The sequence below is a fragment of the Morone saxatilis genome, unplaced genomic scaffold (genome assembly GCF_004916995.1).
Source record: "Morone saxatilis isolate NCDOM2014 unplaced genomic scaffold, NCSU_SB_2.0 Contig18, whole genome shotgun sequence".
NCBI classification, from domain to species: Eukaryota; Metazoa; Chordata; class Actinopteri; family Moronidae; genus Morone; species Morone saxatilis.
The window spans coordinates 5,852,749-5,873,677 of NW_023339740.1; the positions used below are offsets into that span (position 1 = coordinate 5,852,749).

Here is a 20,929-nt window from a genome sequence, read left to right on the forward strand (position 1 = left end):
TGAACTGTTATTCTAGTAATAAAGTGAACACCAGTTGGTTCCTGGTTTGCCATTGGAAATCATTTTAAACTTAGATTTTGAAAATGTCCTTGCAAGTCAGGCTGAGCATTGACACATATCTGGTGATATGATTTGGTAATATTGGCGATATATCATGTGAACCGATATACTGGTTTTAATTTCCCATGTGATATGCATTTTTCATATACTGCCATACCAATGCACAGCTGAAACATGGCTGTAACTCATTTGTTTGAGAAATATATCATTTTAATACTTAAAATACTTTATATGTCAATCTATAGTGTTTATACAACTATTTTAAAACATTTTGTTTTGAAAAGGAAGCGATGTTAGAGTTGCTGGCATGTCTTTAGTATTTTTTTGTTCTGTTTTTACTGCGTTGTTTAAAAATGTTTTACATTCTGCAGCTGTTTCCTGCATTCTGATTCCTTCATATTTTTTTTTTATCATTTTGTGTAATCAATAATAATCAATCAAATCATACTGCCCCTCACTAATGTATCACGATACAGGCATTACAATTCAATATATTAAGATTTAAATCCACTACAAAGAGTTTTTAGCTTTTTATGGAAGACTACTAATGCCTCACATATGACTTCCACATAACGGCATATAACTGCATCATAAAATTTGTAATCAAATAAAACAAGTTGTAGAAACACTAGCCAGAATCAACACAACATGAAAGCTCCTTATTGCTGCTTTAAAAAAATCCAATTTTAGAACACACCACAACATAAAATAAAAAATACGTTTACAACAATGTTATCTAGCGGTTGGTGGTTTAAACATAAAAAATCAATAGTGTTTTTAAGAATTAATATAATATCACAAGCAAAATATGATATTGTAATACAATGTTTTTTGATATTTTCTTACACCCCTACTTGCAAGGGTTGTCTAACTTTGTTACATATAATGTTCTACTATCTGATGCAAAGTGCCAAGTGCATAAGTCTGTATTAAAGTGTCATTGGGTCTACTCTGCAAACTCACTGGCTCACCATATATCACGTTGTAGGATTAAGTTGAGCATTTAGTTAAGTTGGCTATGGGCCCCAAAAATATGCAGTACTTAAATGATTCCAGTCTAGTTGGTGCTAGATTATTTTTGACAGGTCTGGGAACTGTTGATTAAATGGGTGAACCAACAGAGGTCATGAGAAGCATTTAACGATAAGAGATTTCAAGTACCTAAATAATTTTGAGAAGAAATAAAGACACCAAGCCGTTCCGGGGATGCATATTTTCAGTGAAGTGTTCCCTTGGGTCCCCTTGTGCCACTCTTGATATATTTCCATCTTTGTTCCACCTACTGTCTGCATTATGTCATTGATTGAAGCTACATCTCTTTGAACTATGTAACACTGTTTCTTTCGCCAACAGTTGCTACACTTGAAAAGCAATAAATACCTGACAGTGAACAAGCGCCTACCTGCATTGTTGGAGAAAAATGCCATGAGAGTAACTCTGGACTCAGCGGGAAATGAGGGATCCTGGTTCTACATCCAGCCCTTCTACAAGCTGCGATCCCTGGGAGACAGTGTGGGTAGAGCGGGGTGTGGGATTCAAGTTAATTATGCTCAGTAGGAGAAATTAAGGATGTATTTTTAGTCTTTTCACAGGGTTTGAAAACAGAAGTCACACGGCCTCACATTTAGCTTGTTGTTTTAAGACAGAATGAATTAACGACAGAAGACAATTAGCATGATCTGAGCACCAGTTCAGGCTGCACCTTGTCCTTCATTTTGTTCAGTTATGCTCAGTTTTCCAAGCATGAGGAACTGCCAACAAACTGATGTGTTAGTTAGTTGTTTTTGGTTTTAGGATAAGATATATCACATCAACAATTTCTATGGTTTGCTTGGGACACAACTGAGAATTTTCAGACGCTTTGAGTTTGAGTGGCATTTTTACTACCTGTCCAACAAGGTTAACTGAGTTAACCACTGCATACATGATTGGTTATCATTTATCCATTCATACCATTTTTTTAGTTATGGAAAGGCCTCAATGATTTAGCATTAGGTTCACTTGCAGGTTGCAGTTCAGTAGATAATGTTGGACACAAAAGCATTAGGACGAAGACCATAATTGTGATAGTGATGTATAGTTTTATAAAAATGTTGTGTTGATGAAAGAAAATAATGAATAATATACATAAAACCATATTTATTTAATACGTTGTAGTGCGTTGTTTCAGAGGTGATTAAAGTCTGTTTACAGGTCTTCTACAGGAATACAACTGCATATGTAAGAAAGTACGTAATATATCGTGCTGTAGACACATGAACCTTTGATGGTCTTCTGAGTTAAGATGGCTAATTTGCTATTTAAGGTACACTTTATTAATCCCCTTGGGGAATGAGGACAGGCAATGTGCAGGGCTGGGCTGGAGGACAACTAAGAGTTGATCTTAAAGCGTGTTCACTCAGTGGTGTGAGCAAACACAAATAAGTTACTGATTGGACCAAAACTTGTTTATTGGTGCTTGCTGCATATGCCTACAGTACACATTCCTTTGTGGTTGGTGAGTGATGCTCAGGGTCAGGGCTACACCTCAGTGATTCTTTGTCTTATCCAGTTCTTTCACACACGTTATGGTTCACGACTCCCCCTAGTGCTTATCACGAGGCTAGCATGATTGAGTGTAACCTACGTGTTAACCTTGTGAGGAAAGGGAATTGCAGTGTTGAAGAGTGATGGTTAATATCTTGGGATGTGACATACTTGTGGTTTGGAATTTAAATAGAGTGCTCATTCCTACACAGTGGCCCCCAAAGCAGCAGTATTTCATCTTGTCTTAAGATTATTATTGCCCTTCACTCAATGAGTCTGTATTTAAATATGTTAATTTAAAACATTCTAGTTGATAATGTACTACTCTGTTACTTTCTGAGTGACAGATTCTCTTTGATTTAATTTAATTTAACTCAACTAAATACTAAGTTGAAAGCAGTAAGTCTGTGTATTTATATTGCTGCTGCAGGTGGTGATTGGAGATAAAGTGGTCCTTAATCCTGTGAATGCAGGACAACCTCTACATGCCAGCAGCCACCAGCTGGTTGACAACCCAGGATGCAATGAGGTACATAAACACGCTGTACAGTAAATAAGACACAAGATACATTCTACATTTGCTTCATTAAGGTGGAATATGAAATGTTGAAACGTTCAAAGGCTTGCATTGTATAATATGAATAAAAATTATTTATGAAATTACATGTTTGAACCTTTCTGCACTTTGTTCACACACTTATTTCTTCTGCCTTTCAGGTTAATTCTGTAAATTGTAACACAAGTTGGAAAGTTGTTCTGTTTATGAAATGGAGTGACAACAAGGAAACAATACTCAAAGGGGTAGGTACCCTCACTTATAGTAATCAGTTGTCACAAATACCCTTGTGAAATGCACCTTCATTTGCTGACATTTTAATATAAATCATGGTAAAACTTTTTAAACACAATATGTGAGAACAGCAAGATAATACAAACTACAATAAAATATTGACATGTGTCATACTGTGCATTGTGTGTGTGCGTGTGTGTGTGTGTATGTCATCACAGGGTGATGTAGTCCGGTTGTTCCATGCAGAGCAGGAGAAGTTCCTCACTTGTGACGACCACAGGAAGAAGCAGTATGTTTTTCTTAGAACAACCGGCCGGCAGTCTGCCACTTCTGCCACCAGCAGCAAAGCACTGTGGGAAGTGGAGGTTAGCACAACATGTTCTCCAGATAAAATTTGCTAATTCACTTTTTGGTGTTTGTCTGTCATTGTGCCTTTAAGACTAGGCATTTAGTTATTCGGTTAATGATATGACAGTGCCCTACCCATGGAAGAGGGAACACTTAACATTGTTTATATTGCTCCAGTGCAACAGAAGTAATCATACTCGTATAACACAAATAATGCAGCCAATTTGATACTAGACTTATGCCTTTGTTTCCATGTCCTTTCCCATTGCCAGGTGGTCCACCATGACCCATGTAGGGGAGGTGCAGGCTACTGGAACAGCCTGTTCAGGTTTAAACACTTGGCCACAGGGTGTTATTTGGCTGCTGAGATGGGTGAGGTGTGTGTCAACTTCCTTACCTTTTTATCTTACACTGTTATAATTCTGTACCCATTGCCTTTCATACATATGTGGATGGATAAAGAGACATAGTGAATAATAATGATAAATAGTGATACATTCCCAGTGCAGTGAACACAGGTTGAAATGAATGATGTGGAGGATGATATGTGACATGCGGGTGCGTTTCCCAGGTGAATCCAGACTTTGAAGAGGAGAGCGCAGAGCAGCGGTCCTCGGTAAGACTTGATCTCTTCTCCTTTGAGCGCTTAGCAACGTCACGTTGCCCCACAGCTATTGATCTAATCTGTTCAATTCTGTGCTGGATCTTTGCTTTCTGCTCTAGGTGGTGGACTTTACACCCTTTAATTTCCAGGTACTGTTATATAATCTTTATTTGGCTGCAGAGACCTAGCACAAAATCATTGTCATGTCTGCACATACGTCACACACTGTCTTTGCTGCTTTGTTGTCCAATTTCTCTTTCGGCACCCTTAATTATCAATACCTTTTTCATCTAGGTTGTATGTTCCTTCATTTTAGTTGCAGTAGATGACCACAGGGTGTCACCATGCCATCATCTTAGCCGATCTCACTAAAAATTACCATTAGGTGGCAGTGTTGTACAAACCATACTTAACAACAGGGGGGTTGTGTGTACCTGTCGTTCACAACTATGTGCCAACAAGGCCCAACAATCTAAAATGATGACCGTGTTTTTAATTGTTTTGCACTACTTCAGTCAAGAGTGAAAGCTAATTTCTGAAATCAGCTTCAGTGGTGACTAGTAGGTTAAAGTGAAGACATGCATACTTCTTGGTTTCATCATGGCTGAGGACTGCATATTTTGTCAGTGCTCTATACATATTTTGTGAACTTCACTGCAGTTTGTAGCCAGTGCTTTCACTGCATGTTGTCTTGCTCTAGCTGGACGCAGATAATGAAGCATTACGAGGTCGTCTGCGAGCTCCACAGGAGAAGATCATGTACACTTTGGTGCCTGTTCCCGATGGCATGGACATCTCCTCTATCTTTGAGTTGGACCCTACTACTCTGAGAGGCGGGGACTCCATGGTGCCCAGGTATAATACACAGTATACCCACACACCAAGCATCATTACTTCTTCAGGAGTGCTTATATTCATTTGAAATGTACATAACTTCCAGATATCACAGAGGTAGAACATGACTTAAGGACATCTAAGGATACATACCATACGTGATAATCTTCACTCCTCTAATTACAACTACAGAGTGAAAACAATGTTGGTCTGTATATGTAAAAATGTGAAAGGCATTGTACAAACGTGCCCACGACTGCTAAGAAGTGAAGAAGACGTAAAACTAAAATATTAGAGACAAAGATAATGTCCCCTCGGGGGGAAACATTTCTGCCGTTTAATGGAAACAACATCATCAGGGATGTTGGAAAATATGAAAGGGAAATGGGTGGAATGACAAATATCTCAACACCAAATCATCAAAGCAAAAAGACCACAATGATGTCAAGACTACAACAAATCAAACAATGGCTGTAGTACACATTTGACTCATATAGGGCTGAAGGGGAATTTGGAACATTAGGGAGGTAACAAGGATTTGTCTGGTTTTGCAACTATGGACAAGAACCCATTTGTAATGTAGAGTCTGTTATGTCTGGGTTACCAGCTGTTTGTTCTCGTCACTTATCGACTTGACATTCAAATTAGATTGTTGCCTAATTTTCTGTTTGGTCATACAGTATCTATGAAGTATTTTATTTATTTTTCAGGCATCAGACGTTAATTACTTCTGTGGCTTTTCATGGGGTAGATTTTTGGCTTCTATGCAGACTTCCCCAGTGTATAGTCAATTTAGTATTGTTTATTTTTAAGTCGTCATGCCATCAAAGTGGAGTCTCAATTGTCTTGTGCTTTCTCTTATTTGTAAAGCAATCATCGATGCCTTTGTGAGTGTGAATGTTGGTGTATGAGAGCAAGAAAGGTCTCACTATGATATAAAATAGGAAACCATTGGGGCGGCTGTGGCGCAGAGGCAGAGCGGGTCGTCCCCTAAGTGGAAGGTTGTTGGTTTTGGTTGATCCAGCTTCTGGGAACATGTCGAGTATCTTGAGCAAGATACTGAACCCCGAATTGCTCCTGATGCCGTGCATAGGAAACTAGGAAGATGCTATACAAGTACAGGTCCATTTACTATTTACCATTGTAATCAGGCTGAGGATAGGCGTGGGTTGTAGGCACAAGAGGGAGGGCAAACTAAATTTAAAAATGCCATGAAGGACACATGTACTTGTCTGACAAGACCACAAGCAATTGTTGTGTAAGCACTCAAACGCAAATAATACATCTGCTCTTTACTTCCAGGTTAGTTGAAATCATTCAAACTGAATTTTATATTTGATGTTGCAATAAAAAAAAGTTTAAGTTAGGATGAAAATGATGTTATATTTCATGTAGTTTCTTGCTACTATTTGCTACTGACTGTTCTTAGGCTGACTGTACATCTGTAATGCGACTCTGTTGGTTCCTTCGTTCTTGTTGACACTATTGTGTGAGATGGAATGCATAGTTCTAAAATAACAATGGCACGTTTGTCCTTGTCACTACACATCAGATAAAAACAGAAGTGGTCCACCTTGTGTCAAAGCCTTCATTGTGTCACACAGTCAGGTGCGTTCCTGCATGCTGCAGGCTGCTGCTGCTAGCGCCTCCCATTCCTACCTGAAATAACCATGTCCCTCAAACTTTACCAGGGGACTAATTAATGCGTGGAAAAACCGGTACACAAAGGTAAGCCTGTTAGCTTTAGTAGGCGTTTACGTAATGCCTTCCAAGATTATGACTACCTTCTGCTGCCTGTTCTGAAGGCCTGACAAGCTACAGACACACAGTCACACCCGCAGTCTCACACACGTGCAGCAGGTGTGAAAGACGTAGTTGGCTCAGACTTTACTATGTGTAAAGGTTTAGTGCTTAATGGAGGGTAGATTATACTGTACAGGTCACTACTGGATAATATGTAATGCCACACACATGGTAAACAGTCTCTTCCCTACCAGGGAAGTTTGTTTGCCTATCTTGCTCACTTGTTACTTCTGAGTTGCAAGGATATACTGTATATACACCATCTTATTTCTTTATTAGGTGGACCTCTCTAATGCCAAAATCCAATCTTTGTGTTACTCATAATATTTCTCTTTAAAGATTGTTGTTGGCACCGTTTCAGAGAGGTGTTGATTTATGATCATTGTATCATTGTTTATGAGGCCATAGACAATGGTGGTAGAGTGCTGGACTGTGTTATAATATTCTGCCCCCCTCTTCTATGTAAATGGGACATTCATCATGTTCTAGTCACAGCACAGCAAGTATCAAGTAAAGGTTTAGGAGTTGGTTACTAGTAAGTCTGTTTAAACCACTAGGCAGAGACAAGTAGAAATCAAGGCATAGCAAGACAACTTTATTTGTATAGTACATTTATTACATCAGGGTCATTCAGTGTGCTTTACAGGGTAATAAAAAGTACAGCAAAGACAAAAGATTTCCAATTTAAAAAAGTGTACAGGCAAGTGATAGAAGATATTAAAAAAATAAGTAAACTACTGCAGTTTAAATCAAGCGGAAATAAAAACATTAAAGAACACATTAAATATTGTCACATTTAGATGCACAATTTGATTTAAATCAAAACAAATTAAAGTTATAAAAATTAAAGCTGTTTACAACCCAAACTAAGAAGACAAGATTTGGCCGGTAGAGTAGGCAGTGTAAAATAGGTTTTTAGCTTTGACTTAAAACTGGTCGGTGTAGGGTCTAGTCTAATATCAACTAGGAGGTTATTCCAGGTTTGTGTTGCATAACAGAATTTTGCGTCCCCATGTTTCTGTTTCTGAGTCTTGGGACAACCAGTAGGCAATTCCCAGATATCCTTAGGATTCTAGGAGGTTCATATGGTACAGGCATATCAGAGATGTATGTGAGCTCGGAGCCACAGAGTTATTTGTAGACGATCATCATGTCATGTCATTGCTCTTACTGTATGTCTTTGGAGGTACTCTATAAATACAGTCAATCCTGTCAAGGCTTGTAGCTGCTGACCTTTGAGAGACACCCACACAGACGCACAAACAGGTGCACAAGATACACAGACATCTGTAATGTTGGTACTGCTGTGTAAAGGCCAGCAGCTAGTTTAATGAACCTTGACTCTAAACAAATATTAACATCTCAATGGAGCTTTAACAGTCGCATTGTTTAAAGGTGCTGATTTGACATTGGAGAGATTTTGTTTTTTTTTACAATTTTGTCTTTATTAGACGCAAACATGATGAGGGAGAGAAAGAGGGTATGATTAATTAATTTACTCTGAGTATGGTGCTATAGAAAAGGCCATGGGATCAATAAAATGAAAAGGTTGTACTCCCTCAAGGGCTATGAATGTGCTCATCAAATTTGTTAGCAATTGTTCCATCAGACTGTGAAATACAGTGTCTTGTGTACGCAGTTTATGTTTTGGAATGAGGGTGGCTCTAGAGGAAAGCTCAAAGTGTATCTAAAATGAAGAGATTTCACTTACATTTCTTTAATATCTTACGCACAGTTCCCTCAAGAAAAACCAATGTCAACTCTACAATGGAGGTAGCCTTCTTAATGAGCCTGTTAAACCTCCTTATATTCGTCTTGGGATGAGTTTCCTACAAACACTGGTGTAAATGGTGCTGAAACAATCCTCTGATAAGAAAAACTAAGAAATCAGTGTCTTACTGAAGGACAAGCTAGATTCCAAAAGCAGGTTCACCCTCAAATTGACACTTTGATATGACTAATGGCTGTTGATGGCCATTCAGGTTGTTGCAGGGATCAAACATTGTCAGACATTTGAAGCACTATGATACCTTTTCCTGTGCCCTGTAGGTTTATTTATTTTCTTATCATCTCAAACAATTTCCTTTTTTAGGAGCTCCTATGTGAGGCTAAGACACTTGTGCACCAACACGTGGGTTCACAGCACCAACAACCCCATTGACAAAGAGGAGGAGAAACCTGTTATGTTACGGGTGAGTAGTGATGGCTAGGTCAAGATATATAGCACAGCTTAGGTTTTCTTAACAGATATACTAAAAACAATTGATTTTTTTCCAGATTGGAACATCAGCAGTAAAAGAGGACAAGGAAGCTTTTGCCATTGTACCAGTGCCACCAGCAGAAGTACGTGATTTGGACTTTGCCAATGATGCGAGTAAAGTGCTGGCGTCCATCGCTGGCAAGCTTGAAAAGGGCACCATTACACAAAATGAAAGAAGGTATGTGGGGACAGATATCAGCTGTAGACATTAAATACTACAGCATTCTGTTTTATGTATATGGTGTTATTATGTATATATTTGTATAGATTTCAATTAGTAGTTGTAGCTGCTAAAGTAGCTGCTTCTTTTAAAGCTGTCTGTAATTTTTTACTGTTTACATTTTCACTTGTACACTCTTCAGGTTTGTGACCAAGCTCTTGGAAGATCTGGTTTTCTTTGTGGTGGACATCCCCAACAGTGGTCAGGATGTTTTGGAGATCATGGTTAACAAACCTAACAGAGAAAGACAAAAACTCATGAGAGAGCAGAATATCTTGAAGCAGGTTGGTCTTAAAAATCGGAGACTGTTATGGCACTGATTTAAAGTTCATGATTAACTACATTTCTGGGTGTCAAAACTCTCCATTTCCATTTCAGATTTTCAAACTTCTCCAAGCCCCTTTTACAGACAGCGGTGATGGTCCCATGCTGCGACTGGAGGAGCTTGGAGACCAGCGCCACGCTCCTTTCAGACATATTTGCAGGCTTTGCTACAGAGTGTTACGTCATTCCCAGCAGGATTACAGGAAGAACCAGGTAGGTGGACACAACAGCTCAACTCTGACCCCTGACACCAAGGCCTTTTCTTTGCAATAATCATCCCTCCTTTTCTTCTTTTCACAGGAATACATAGCCAAGCAATTCCGCTTTATGCAGAAGCAGATAGGATATGATGTGCTGGCGGAAGACACGATAACAGCTCTGCTCCACAACAACCGGAAGCTGCTGGAGAAACATATCACTGCTGCTGAGATAGACACATTTGTCACTCTAGTGAGGAAGAACCGGGAGCCGAGGTGAGGCATCATAAAGATATCATGAACTGGCATAGAGGAAGCGGCTGTGGCCAGTTTGGGTCAGATTTGTTTGTATAACAGCTGCTAAGGAATGTAAATGTATGTAAAAGTATTCAAGTGTGAGCAGAGGAACATGAGTGGAAGTGCTTGTGCATGACTTTGGCTCTGCAGGTAATTTGCTGACAGTTAGTGTGTGCGTGTGTTATGTTAAAGTCCTGTCAGGTGCTGTTACTAATATGTCTCAGCCTGATCCAGATGTTTGGACAAAGGAGGCCCTCACAGAGAGTGGGAAAAAAACAAGGCATATGTATTTGTATATTTTCATATATATAGTCCCTCGGACCTATGAAAAATGTAATGTATTGTCATCTCTACCCAGGTTTTTGGACTACCTCTCAGATCTCTGCGTGTCCATGCAGAAGTCCATCCCTGTGACACAGGAGCTCATCTGCAATGCAGTACTGGACCCTACCAATGCTGATATCCTCATTGAAACTAAGTTAGCATCTCATTTTCCTTATTTCGATTTAATTTGCAAAAATAAAAAAGGCATTTAGAAATGATGTTCATGCTGCTCTCCAGATTGGTCCTGTCGAGGTTTGAGATTGAGACAGCATCAAATGGAGAGAGTCCAGTGGAGGCAGAGGATGAAGAGGAGGTCTGGCTGTTCTGGAAAGACAATTGTAAGGAGATCCGGAGTAAGAGCATTCGGGAGTTGGCCCAGGATGCAAAGGAGGGCCAGAAGGAGGACCAGGACGTGGTCAGTTACTACAGGTCAGATGTGTTTGATTATACACATATGAAAGCATATGCACTGTTGTAAAATCCTGAACAGCCACATGTCTGGTTGAAAAGGGCATTTATGAATTGTTGTGTTTATTTTTAGATATTTAACTGCAAGACATTTTTTGAAAAATAATTACCCCACACAGGCACAAAGTAATGTTCAAGGATATTGAATATGACAACAACTCAATTCTGATAAAAAACAAGACATCTCCAAACTCAATATTTCATATTTCACTTAATATTTCCTCACAGGTGCCAACTGAACCTCTTTGCCCGGATGTGTCTGGACCGTCAGTACCTGGCCATCAACAAGATCTCTGGTCAGCTGGATGTAGATTTGATCCTGCGCTGTATGTCTGATGAGGACCTGCCCTTTGACTTGCGGGCGTCTTTCTGCCGCCTGATGCTGCACATGCACGTAGACCGTGACCCCCAGGAGCAGGTCACACCTGTCAAATATGCCCGACTTTGGTCTGAGATTCCTTCTAAGATTGCTATTGACGAGTGAGTTTGTCTTATGGATTATATATGTAATTGATTTGTGTTACCATTTCAACAGTGTGACAGCATCTCTCATATGTAATTGTCCTCTAATTATCCAGCTATGACAACGATGGGACCACCAGAGATGAGATCAAAGAGCGGTTCTGCCTCACGATGGATTTTGTGGAGAACTACCTGAGAGAGGTGGTGTCACAGAACATTCCTTTCTCCGACAAGGAGAAAAACAAGCTTACCTTTGAGGTAATGCTTCTTTGTGGATGGTATGAAATGACAAAGTCACTTTGGTTTAGTTCAATTATAAATCATTGTTTTGAATTTTCTTCTCCCTAGGTAGTGAACCTGGCAAGGAACCTCATATACTTTGGTTTCTACAACTTTAGTGACCTGCTGCGACTGACAAAGATCTTACTGAACATATTAGACTGTGTCCATGTCAGCACCATTTACCCCATCAACAAGATGGAGAAGGGAGAGGAAAACAAAGGTAAACATCCAGCTCCTGAGGCTTAACTCACTTTACTGTATATCATTGAAGATGGTTTTCCTTTTCTATCTTGGATGTTGTATCACCATAGATAGTTAAGATTGTCAGAAGTAATTTTAGCTGTCACTTTCTTTTCCTTAGTCTTGAGCTGCTCTTACAGATACAGCGCCTGCAAGTAATTTAAACATAGCCACAATCACAACTATATGCGTTTTTAAAGAACAAAATGACCAGAAGCAGAATTTGAGACAGAGATACCATTGATATGTTGTTAACTATGACTTGTAAAGTTTTGTAAGTCAGTCAAATGGTCTTTTAATACATTTTGCTTTTTAATAATCTTACAAAGTATTAATGCTTAATTGACTGTGGCCTTTTCAGAGTAAAAACAAGTTATTATTTCTCTGTTTCTGCATGTAGCTGGCAGTAATGTGATGAAGTCAATTCATGGAGTTGGTGAGTTGATGACCCAGGTAGTGCTGCGAGGAGGCGGCTTGTTGCCCACCACACCAACTCATCAGCCAGAGGGAGATGTGGTTAAAGCACAGACTGAACCAGAGAGAGAAGACATCATGGTCATGGACACGAAGCTGAAGGTCATTGAGATTCTACAGGTAGGACATCAGGAAACTTGTTCCTCCTCAATGGCAAACACTTTTTTTTTGTATTTGTGTTGCAACATTTTTGTCTTTTCCTTTAGTTCATTTTGAATGTACGGCTAGACTACAGGATCTCCTGCCTGCTTTGTATTTTCAAACGTGAGTTTGATGAGAACAACCCGCAAGCGGACAACACTGCCAGTCAGAACGGAACCAATAATGTCTCAGGTCAGATGCCAGGTATGATGCCACTTTATTTAATGTACCTTTTTTACAACAAACATTGTGGCTTGTCATAGCAGGAAAAGTACAGGTGTGATTAATAACAAATAATGTGTGCATTACATGTAGGTGAGTTACTTCCAGGGTCCTGGTATTTGTGCATTCTGGCTCACTGACATGGTTACTGGGACACTGGATGGAGTCATCGTTTTTTGTTTCACCTTTGGTTTTCCTGCTATAACAAGTCAAAATGTCTTATTTATAGGTCAAGTTTTATCATTATTAAACATTTTATTTCATGTAAATGTTGAAATTTCATTCTTTGACTTATTGATATTTTAATAACTTTAGGAAACCTTGACTTTGAAAACATTGAAGAACAGGCAGAGGGGATTTTCGGAGGAAGGTAATCCATAGCTTGCTAGTCTATCCTGAGCTATTCTGAAGCTAGATCCAGCAAGATGAAGTTTGTGTAATTTCTGTTCCAATTACCTTTTTAGTGAGGAGAACACTCCACTAGACCTGGATGACCACGGTGGCCGTACCTTCCTAAGAGTCCTTCTGCACCTGACCATGCATGATTACCCTCCTCTCGTGTCTGGAGCCCTTCACCTGCTCTTCAGACACTTCAGTCAGAGGCAGGAGGTCCTCATGGCCTTCAAACAAGTAGGGGTTTCCTTTCTTTAATACTTCATTTTAATATCTGACCATGGACATATCTAGGCTAGCACTTCTTAGTACACAAGTGAGAAGTGAGAAATGTAAGGATTTCTGAGATTAAGTTTAAGTTAATGCAAATCAAATAGGTCCAGCTGCTGGTGACCAGTCAGGATGTGGATAACTACAAGCAGATCAAGTCAGATCTGGACCAGCTGCGTTCTATTGTGGAGAAGTCTGAACTGTGGGTTTATAAGAGGCAAGGAGAAGATGGAATGGACGGAGATGGACCTTCAGAGTCTGACAACAAAAAGAAGGTCAGAGAAGATGAAAACATAAAACATTTGTTGAATTGATGAAGAAGGAAGGTCCATTGAAAGCCTCTAGCAATGCTATAAGACCTTGCTTCTTGTTTTACAGGGAGACTCACCTGGTTCAGACAAGAAGAAGACAGAAACCACCAGCAGTTACAACTACAGAGTTGTAAAAGAGGTTTGTTCATTTGTATATTACTCTTGTATTTTAATGTTTGTGACTTGTTGCCTGTGATTAAAATCCTCCTGCTGTGTGTGTTCAGATCCTGCTGCGGCTCAGTAAGCTGTGTGTCCAGGAGGGAAGCTCAGGGAAGAAGAGTAAGAAACAGCAGCAGAGGCTTTTGAGGAACATGGGAGCTCACAGCGTAGTGCTAGAGCTCCTACAGATCCCCTATGAGAAGGTGCAACACTGCAACGGAATATTGTAAAATAATAAGGAAGCTTTAAAGCTCTGCATTTTTTTTACACATTTTCAGCTCCCCATTAATGTGATGTAAATCAAAAGGAAGTCTGACTCTGTGTTATCTGCATCAGGGCGAGGATGTCCGAATGCAGGAGATAATGAAACTGGCTCATGAGTTCCTGCAGAATTTCTGTGCAGGGAATCAGCCGAATCAGGCTCTTCTCCACAAGCATATCAACTTATTTCTCAACCCAGGGGTGAGTAGTACAGGCATCTCAGGTCTACTCCTACAGATTGGTTTCTACAGCTGATACAGTTCACTTTTCAGAATGCTATCTTATGGTAAAACAAATCTGGAATTCACACATCAACATTAATTTTCACAGACTGTCGTTTTTGGCCGCTCTTTTTCCAACTCTTTCAGATCCTAGAGGCAGTCACCATGCAGCACATCTTCATGAATAACTTCCAGCTGTGCAGTGAGATCAACGAGCGAGTGGTTCAGCACTTTGTTCACTGTACTGAGACTCATGGTCGACATGTCCAGTATCTCAAGTTCCTGCAGACCATTGTGAAGGCCGAGAACAAGTTCATCAAGAAGTGTCAGGACATTGTTATGGCTGAGGTCAGTTCTATGATCTTTATACCAAAAGGAAACAAAAAAAGTACTGCTGCTAATACCTACTATAGAGTAGTAACTCAGAAATGAAACAGTTGTGACACTAATGGTAATATATAATGTTAAGTCACAGAACAATTACCTTTTTAGTAATAAAACTGTACTCTCCACAACTCAGCTAGTGAACTCGGGCGAGGACGTCCTGGTGTTCTACAACGACCGTGCCTCCTTCCAGACCTTAGTCCAGATGATGCGTTCAGAGCGGGACCGCATGGATGAAAACAGCCCTCTCATGTACCACATCCACCTGGTGGAACTTCTGGCTGTCTGCACTGAGGGCAAGAACGTCTACACCGAGATCAAGTGTAACTCCTTGCTGCCCCTGGATGATATCGTACGGGTCGTCACCCATGAAGACTGTATCCCTGAGGTATGAATAATGCATTTTATTTATTTTCAGCTGAAATGTGTATTATCTAGTATTAATAGTCTTTACGCAAGGAAACAAATTGATAGCGATTGAAATGAGACTACCCCTTACAATATTAATTCATCTAACAATATTCAGCAAACATTTATGCATTGTTTAATTTTAATTTGTAAAATGAACAAAATTATAAAAATAAAAACATTGTGGCATTTGCAAAAGTTCGGGAAACCCAAGAGTTCTGCAGTCTCAGATTATTTTTACAATGTCTCTGACCTTCATCAGCTTGTTAGGCCTGAGGCATGGCAACAATTATCATTAGGAAACGTCAGCTCGTGCCAATTTCAACCCCTTACAAATACTCTGACTCTTCAAACCTTGTGGGAACACTGACCAACCATGGATTCCTCTAAGCCACAATGTAAGACTCTGAAAATGAAAATTATTGATGTGCACAATACAGGAGAAGGCTACAAGAAGAAAGCAAAGCATTGTGAGCTTGCAGTTTCCACATTGCGAAATGTAATTAAGAGATGGCAGTTTATGAATATTGTGGAGGTCAAGATGAGGTCTGAAAGACCAAGAAAACTCTTGGAGAGAACTGCTCTTATGCTGGTCAGAAAGGCAAATCAAAACCCCCATGTGAATGCAAAAAGCCTGCACAAAGATGTAGCAGCCTCAGGAGTGGTGGTGCACCGTTCCACTGCGCAGCCATACTACACAGACCAAAGTGTGTGTGTGTGTGTGTCTACGTGTGTGTAAAAGAGAACTGAAGGTAAAGTGGGATTTGTTGTTTTGGTTTTGGTTTTTACCTTGGTATTGAATTGGTATTGAGAATTGTGAAATTTCACCGATATTGTTATCGGCTACTACATTTCTGGTATCGTGACATCCCTAGTCCTTCTACATTTCAATGTATGAAAAAATCATGACAAACTAGAAGACTGGTGATCAGTTTTATCTTCACTAAACAAAGTTTTAGTTAACTGACGGCACACTCTACAGGTGCAGCAAAAGCTACATGTGCATGAATGTGCAGCCAAACAAGTCTACATGTATTGCTTGATGCTGTTGAGTTACAATGAACCAAACCTGATAAGAAAACATTCCCAGCACCTTGTTAAATGGATGCACCTAAATTAAAACAGTTCTTAAGACATATCGGTGTCCTTCCTAAACTGGGCAGGTGTTCCAGATAGCAATAAATGAAGGTGATGATATGTACAATGACACAGTATGTGTATCTTGCATTTTTATAGGTTCTGACCCTGTTATTAACATTCTGCGAAACTAACTAGCCTGCCGCACACATGCTATATGTGGCATACATGTTTATAGTCTGTGTTTGAGAGCTAGTTTCTGTCCGTGGATCCACCCCTAATACATGTGCCTCATCATGTTTGTTTTTGTCGTAACAGGTGAAGATTGCCTATATCAACTTCCTGAACCACTGCTATGTCGACACAGAGGTAGAGATGAAGGAGATTTATACCTCCAACCATATGTGGAAGCTGTTTGAGAACTTCCTGGTGGACATTTGTCGAGTAAGTCACAATGAATTCGACATCTCAAAGTGAGGCTAACTGTGCTGTCGTGCTCTGTATTATATCATGGGTTTGGCCGATTATGGCAATACAGCATGCAGTGTCTCACCTGTCGCACACATGCAGGAAGTGTGATCCAGTGGCTGTGTGTCATGTTAATATCTTTTCTGTCCTTGCCTAGGTGTGCAACAACACCAGTGACAGGAAGCATGCAGATACCACGCTGGAGCGTTATGTAACTGAGACAGTCATGAGCATTGTCACATGTTTCTTTAGCTCTCCTTTCTCTGACCAGAGCACAAGCCTGCAGGTAATCTGGACTATGGAGTATTGCTTTTGAAATGCATATTACAAGCAGTCTTGCAATTGTCATTGAAAGTCTATATACACATATATACAATAATACACACTATAAAATATCATTCTTCCCTTTGCATAGATGGCACACCATATGTATGTAAGTAATGGTCACTCCCCCCACATTTTGTTTCCCAACCCTTCTGCTTATCGACAGACTGAATGTAAAGAAGTATCTGTGTGAGTGTTCACATCTTCATAGCTTAGTCAGCACACAGACTCTGTTGTTCCCAGATCTGTGGGTGTGTTGCACAAGGTTTTACTGGGACATGGTGCAGATGATGTACTCATGCAACGTGGTCACTCCATTTCTTAGACCTTGGTGTAGCAGTGTCTTGTTGCCCACAACTTTCCCAATGAGCCATGACCAAAACCCTTTATAAATCCCCCTTGTACGGTAACTCTGTGGTGTAGTTTACATACAGTTGCCCACTTCACACCCTGTTTTCCTTTTATGTGGAGTTGTTTTGTTCCAAATTGGCCCCATTAGAAACAGTTAATTTTCTTTTTTGTAAGCCTTTGCACATTCTGAGAACTCTGCTTGCTGAGGTTTACCAATACATGATGACATCACGACCCTCTTTCTCTTGCAACAGGCCATCATTCTCGGAAAGATAACTGAGGTATTTATTGTACTCTAGGGCTGTGGTCTGCTAAAAGATTGTTCTTTCTGAGAGAAATCGACTGTACTCTCTATTAAGCACTGGTTTGGTGGGATGTGTTGGGACTGCACATGATCATAAACAGCTGGCCTACAGGACCCAAAGCTGTAGACCCCTCCACCCTAGGTGCTATAGAATACTCACATTGACATCTCCAGCAGAAATTGTGTAAAAGTTTAACCTTGTCAGGGAACACACTTACTTTATTAATTATTAAATTGTCAATCACAGTTTTTATCCTCCATCTATTCTACACAGTCTGTTGTATTTCTCATTGTGTTCTTTCTTATCATCTGCTCTCTTGCTGTCTTACAGACTCGTCAGCCAGTATTTGTACAACTGCTTCAGGGAGTGTTCAGGGTATACCACTGTAACTGGCTTAACCCTGTTCAGAAGGCCTCAGTGGAGGCTTGCATAAAAGTACTCTCAGACGTGGGTAAGATACTGGACTGAAACCAACCTCCAGTCTCTGATATTATATTAGAAAGGGCACTGTGGCAAACATTGACAGCATTAAACAGAAATATCTACATTCTTACCTCTACCCAGCTAAGAGCAGAGCCATTGCCATCCCGGTGGACTTGGACAGTCAGGTGAACAACTTGTTTGTCAAGTCCAATAATGTTGTGCAGAAGAGCATCCTCAGCTGGAGACTATCTGCTAAGAACACTTCCAGACGAGACTCTGGCCTGACTACCTCTAAAGACTACAGAAACATCATTGAGAGGTTACAGGTCAGTAGCAAGACATACTGTTTGTTTGTTTTTCAATTTCAGTGTAGTTCAAATAATTTATTTTTTTTTCTCAATTCATTTTAATGTATTTGATCATTTAACCAAACATCTCATCTAACAGCGATCACTCAAGCCGGCGTGATGGGATGATGATGATAATCAATTCAAAACAGAAACAAAACAAAAAAACAGTAGTTAAATAAAACATTAGTAAAATAATGTAACTGGTTGAAAGGCAACTGCAACTGTAAAAATTAGTGTTTTTCTCTCAGTATGTATCGCAACAGACCAGCCCGGTTTATGAAGGGTAACAGGAAGTAGTAGTGCTTTTTATAAAATACATTAGTGACAACATTTGATGGCAGAGTAGTACAAGACATCAGGTTATTTCAGTAGTGGTAATATAGTCATTTGTGCCATAGTCGGTTGGGCAGAGAGGAGCTTGAATTGGATTAAAAAAGGTACAAGTACTTTTTTATTCTAAAGTATTAAACTGCCTACTGCACAGAATGAACTTTGTTCTTTTTGTCTGTATTGATTAGATACATAGCCAAGTAGTAGCCCTATGTTTATACAAATGATTTCAATTTTGGTCACATATTTCTAAAATGCACAAAATAAATAAAATAAATAATATTTTGTAAAATAAAAAGTGTCCTGTAATTGCAGCCTGTCTGTTCTTGTGAAATAATTCTCGCACCTAAATATCTGCATTGTCCCCGGTTTGAATGTATTACAAGAAAGTAAGAAGTCAGGTTGAGTTTATAATGAAACGCCATATTCATCAGCATTCATCTTATTGTACTGATTATGCATGGTATTTGAGATATTTCTATTGAACAGAAAACATACAATCCCACATAAAGCCACACTGACCCACAGGTGCAAATTTCTAAATAAAATACTTTGATGCTTTTACTGATGCTTTTTAGAGTTTTTTTAAAAATAGTTATTCTTTAATTGGGTCCGACCTTTGTCCTTGACCAGACAGTTGACTGTGAATTGTTTTATGCATTTGATAGCTGTCACCATCATCCGCCAGCACCCGGGTATAATCCACAAATGTGCAAAGATGTGGAGCATTGGTGGAGCTGAGGTGGCCAAAGCGGTCACACACTTAATTTTACATAACTTTAAACCTTTATATAATTTTAATGGGTGAGTTATATAAAAATGCACCCCCAGTGTAGTCACAAAGAGGAAAATTAGGGTTAGGATTAGAAACTGAAACCGTTTTTTGTACCAGGCTGTAAACATATTTATTTCTGCTGTGAAGTTTGGCATTTTAAGGTCAGGTTTATAGAGATTAACTCACTTTTGGAGCCAGGCTCAAGTGGCTATTCAAGGAGCTGCAGTTTTTGGCACTTGGTGTTGGCTTCAATTGACATAGTATATAGATATATTTTATATGGTATATCACAAAGTTCTACACCAAATTAAGTTTCATGGAAAAGAAGAACACTAAGAACACTCACAACAATGATATCTGCAATATATTTATCAACGTATAGTGCTACTTGGAAAGGCATAATGCAAACATTTGAAACTTTCTGGTTCTGTGGAACACCTAAATACCAGTGATTGGTGCAATTTAAGTACTAGTAGCAGAAAAAGTCAAAAATAATTAGAATAAGTGAAGTCTACCTTTGCATTTTGACTGTAATTTGCATAGGTATAAAAAAAAAAAAAGGGGTGTGTGTGTGCGTTAGGGGGTGGGTTCGGTAATGTCTTGGGACCCCTCGTCCAAATGCTGTCACACAGCTCAGTAGAGTATTCTGGAGCAGCCAGTCGTGACCGGCAGGATGGCTGCATCGCAGAGAGAGCAACAGCAAAAGAAAACACTGTAGATGGAGCAACATGGGCCTGAGGAAAACGCAGAGAGAGACTGAATAGAGAAGGGTGTTTTCAATTTTCAGAGGACACTCCCAACATCATTAAAGAGAGTGCAGGCTAGGATACGCCCAATCAAACTTTAACTACTTTCCCCACACACTCTCATTTGCTATGCACTGCATCAGTGTGAATATTTCCATTTCAAGCAAACGCAGGCTTATTCCCTGAAAGGGAGAGGAGAAGAAAGATTTGCGGCTCTTTCTTTTTGCTTTCAGCACTGAACTCCCAGGCTTCTGAATAACTATTCAAGTGAGAAGAAATCGGCTTCAGAGTTCATTAACATTAACTATGGCTCTTAAATTGGACAAAAGAAATTGCCTTTCAAAAGTAATATCAGCTTCAAGAATGCTAACAGGCTGTCAACCAAGGCTTCTAATAAACATTGTATTACTATCAAAATACCTAATCTCATTTGGGAAATAGTGTCAAAAAATGCTAAATCATTCAGTTGTTGCCACCGCAACCTGCCACCTGCAGTG

General features: G+C 39.6%; 1 protein-coding gene across 4 annotated transcripts in view; it reads left to right on the plus strand.

The window, feature by feature from the left end:
* Positions 1-20,929, plus strand: part of itpr1b (inositol 1,4,5-trisphosphate receptor, type 1b) — an 87,370-nt gene that overhangs the window by 13,507 nt on the left and 52,934 nt on the right. For 2 of the 4 annotated variants that reach the window (XM_035662450.1, XM_035662454.1), the window contains exons 6-37: positions 1,414-1,572; positions 3,017-3,115; positions 3,304-3,387; positions 3,595-3,741; positions 3,997-4,101; positions 4,296-4,340; positions 4,448-4,477; positions 5,029-5,183; positions 9,058-9,157; positions 9,243-9,403; positions 9,588-9,729; positions 9,824-9,982; positions 10,070-10,242; positions 10,622-10,741; positions 10,825-11,016; positions 11,284-11,535; positions 11,634-11,775; positions 11,866-12,019; positions 12,440-12,633; positions 12,720-12,858; positions 13,192-13,246; positions 13,341-13,506; positions 13,647-13,814; positions 13,918-13,989; positions 14,075-14,212; positions 14,346-14,471; positions 14,639-14,839; positions 15,012-15,263; positions 16,679-16,804; positions 16,986-17,114; positions 18,139-18,259; positions 18,373-18,557. In XM_035662450.1, the coding sequence (XP_035518343.1) occupies positions 1,414-1,572; positions 3,017-3,115; positions 3,304-3,387; positions 3,595-3,741; positions 3,997-4,101; positions 4,296-4,340; positions 4,448-4,477; positions 5,029-5,183; positions 9,058-9,157; positions 9,243-9,403; positions 9,588-9,729; positions 9,824-9,982; positions 10,070-10,242; positions 10,622-10,741; positions 10,825-11,016; positions 11,284-11,535; positions 11,634-11,775; positions 11,866-12,019; positions 12,440-12,633; positions 12,720-12,858; positions 13,192-13,246; positions 13,341-13,506; positions 13,647-13,814; positions 13,918-13,989; positions 14,075-14,212; positions 14,346-14,471; positions 14,639-14,839; positions 15,012-15,263; positions 16,679-16,804; positions 16,986-17,114; positions 18,139-18,259; positions 18,373-18,557 (4,491 nt within the window). The remainder of the gene's footprint in view (positions 1-1,413; positions 1,573-3,016; positions 3,116-3,303; positions 3,388-3,594; positions 3,742-3,996; positions 4,102-4,295; positions 4,341-4,447; positions 4,478-5,028; positions 5,184-9,057; positions 9,158-9,242; positions 9,404-9,587; positions 9,730-9,823; positions 9,983-10,069; positions 10,243-10,621; positions 10,742-10,824; positions 11,017-11,283; positions 11,536-11,633; positions 11,776-11,865; positions 12,020-12,439; positions 12,634-12,719; positions 12,859-13,191; positions 13,247-13,340; positions 13,507-13,646; positions 13,815-13,917; positions 13,990-14,074; positions 14,213-14,345; positions 14,472-14,638; positions 14,840-15,011; positions 15,264-16,678; positions 16,805-16,985; positions 17,115-18,138; positions 18,260-18,372; positions 18,558-20,929) is intronic. The other 2 variants (XM_035662453.1, XM_035662455.1) reach the window with 1 other exon arrangement.